Source organism: Branchiostoma belcheri, unplaced genomic scaffold (genome assembly GCF_001625305.1).
Source record: "Branchiostoma belcheri isolate BF01 breed outbred unplaced genomic scaffold, Haploidv18h27 scaffold163, whole genome shotgun sequence".
Lineage (NCBI taxonomy): Eukaryota > Metazoa > Chordata > Leptocardii > Amphioxiformes > Branchiostomatidae > Branchiostoma > Branchiostoma belcheri.
In genome coordinates this window covers 84,070-85,422 of record NW_017803080.1, presented here as the reverse complement: position 1 = coordinate 85,422, position 1,353 = coordinate 84,070, and the positions used below count along the sequence as shown (strand labels likewise).

The window sequence follows — 1,353 nt, the reverse complement described above, 5'->3', positions numbered from 1 at the left end:
AGGGAGAGGAATTTTTGGAAGGAATGTTATAAATTTTATTTGATGAAATTTAGACGTCATGCTTCTTAGTTGTTACTAATCATATGATGCAATTTTCATTAGTTTTCGTCCAGGGGTCGACAGTGGGTAAGAAGAGGAAGCGAGGTGGGAACAGAGGTCGTGGACGTCCCTCATGCGGTTCCCGTGCAGGTGGACGAGGGCGAGGTCGTATCTAGATTTAAACTGCACCACGCTACTGTTAAGTTGAAGTTTCATACATTTAATATTGACCACAGATGTATTGAGTAGTCTTCGTATTGTGTTATTCAGTACACATGTTCGAATACCTATTCTACCTATACCAGATGTAAAAATTGCAGCTAACATGTCATGACGCTTTGTTGTAAACATTGTAAACATGTGACATGTTGAAATAATCTGTCTGGAGTTTATTGACATGTTGAAATACCTATGCCTGGTTTAAATATCTTATACTGTATCTTGCCATAGCCATGTAAGAGTTGAAGGTAATCGTTGTATCCATTTTAAAAGGCGTTGTTAGGGGCTTTGACCTCAGTAATGTAAAGTGTTCAGTGTTAAAACAGTAACTTTATTGTGGTATGATAACAGATAATATTTGTACAGCAGTCAAACGCTCAGTGTGTGCGTCACATAACTGAATTGTATAACATAGCTCACCTTGTCCTTTAACAAAGATGGCTCCTCTGGTCTGGGGAAAAGGCCCAACGTGGCAGACTTTTCATAAACTTCCCTTTGTGTTGAAACTTTGGCAGCAGAATTCTTCTCGTATTGAACTTCTCTCGTGCAAGGCATCGCGACAAAGTTCCCTTCCTCGCGGCCTTTCTGCCTGACGAGATCATCACATACACCACTTGTGTCGGCATGTTTGACATCGCGACAAAGTTCCCTTCCTGGTGGACTCGGCGAGGGAAGTTCCCTCTAGGCGGACTTGACAGTATAACAAGTACAGTACGCGCGTGTCGGCCTTAGTCGGCCTGCACAGACTTCGAGCTGGAACACCGCTGGTGTCGGCCTAGTCGACGTCGAGGGAACTTCCCTCTTGTGTGACTTGGCAAGGAACACCGGTAGTGACGGACTTAACGCAAGAACACCGTTCGTGTCGGCCTGGTAGCGGGAACTTCCCTCAGTCGGACATCACGCAATAAGCACCGTTCATGTCGAGAGGGAACTTCCCTCGTGTGCGACTTGGCAAGGCACACCGTTAGTGACGGACTTCGTGCATGAAGACAATGTGAGAGAACATCCCTCGTGTGTCACTTGGCAAGGGACGCCGCTAGTGACGGACTTTGTGCATGAACACCATGCGAGGGAACTTCCCTCGTGTGTGACTTG

The 1,353-nt window shown here is 45.8% G+C and overlaps 1 protein-coding gene and 1 long non-coding RNA gene across 2 annotated transcripts in view; one reads left to right on the top strand and one right to left on the bottom strand.

The window, feature by feature from the left end:
- The window catches only part of LOC109466339, a 10,913-nt gene extending 10,405 nt beyond the window's left edge, over positions 1-508 (top strand). Inside the window, exon 3 of the long non-coding RNA XR_002140018.1 lies at positions 103-508. This is a non-coding gene — a long non-coding RNA (uncharacterized LOC109466339). The remainder of the gene's footprint in view (positions 1-102) is intronic.
- Positions 509-686: 178 nt separating this feature from the next.
- The window catches only part of LOC109466321, a 9,577-nt gene continuing 8,910 nt past the window's right edge, over positions 687-1,353 (bottom strand). Inside the window, exon 4 of the mRNA XM_019764038.1 lies at positions 687-709. Within this exon, the coding sequence (XP_019619597.1) occupies positions 687-709 (23 nt within the window). The remainder of the gene's footprint in view (positions 710-1,353) is intronic.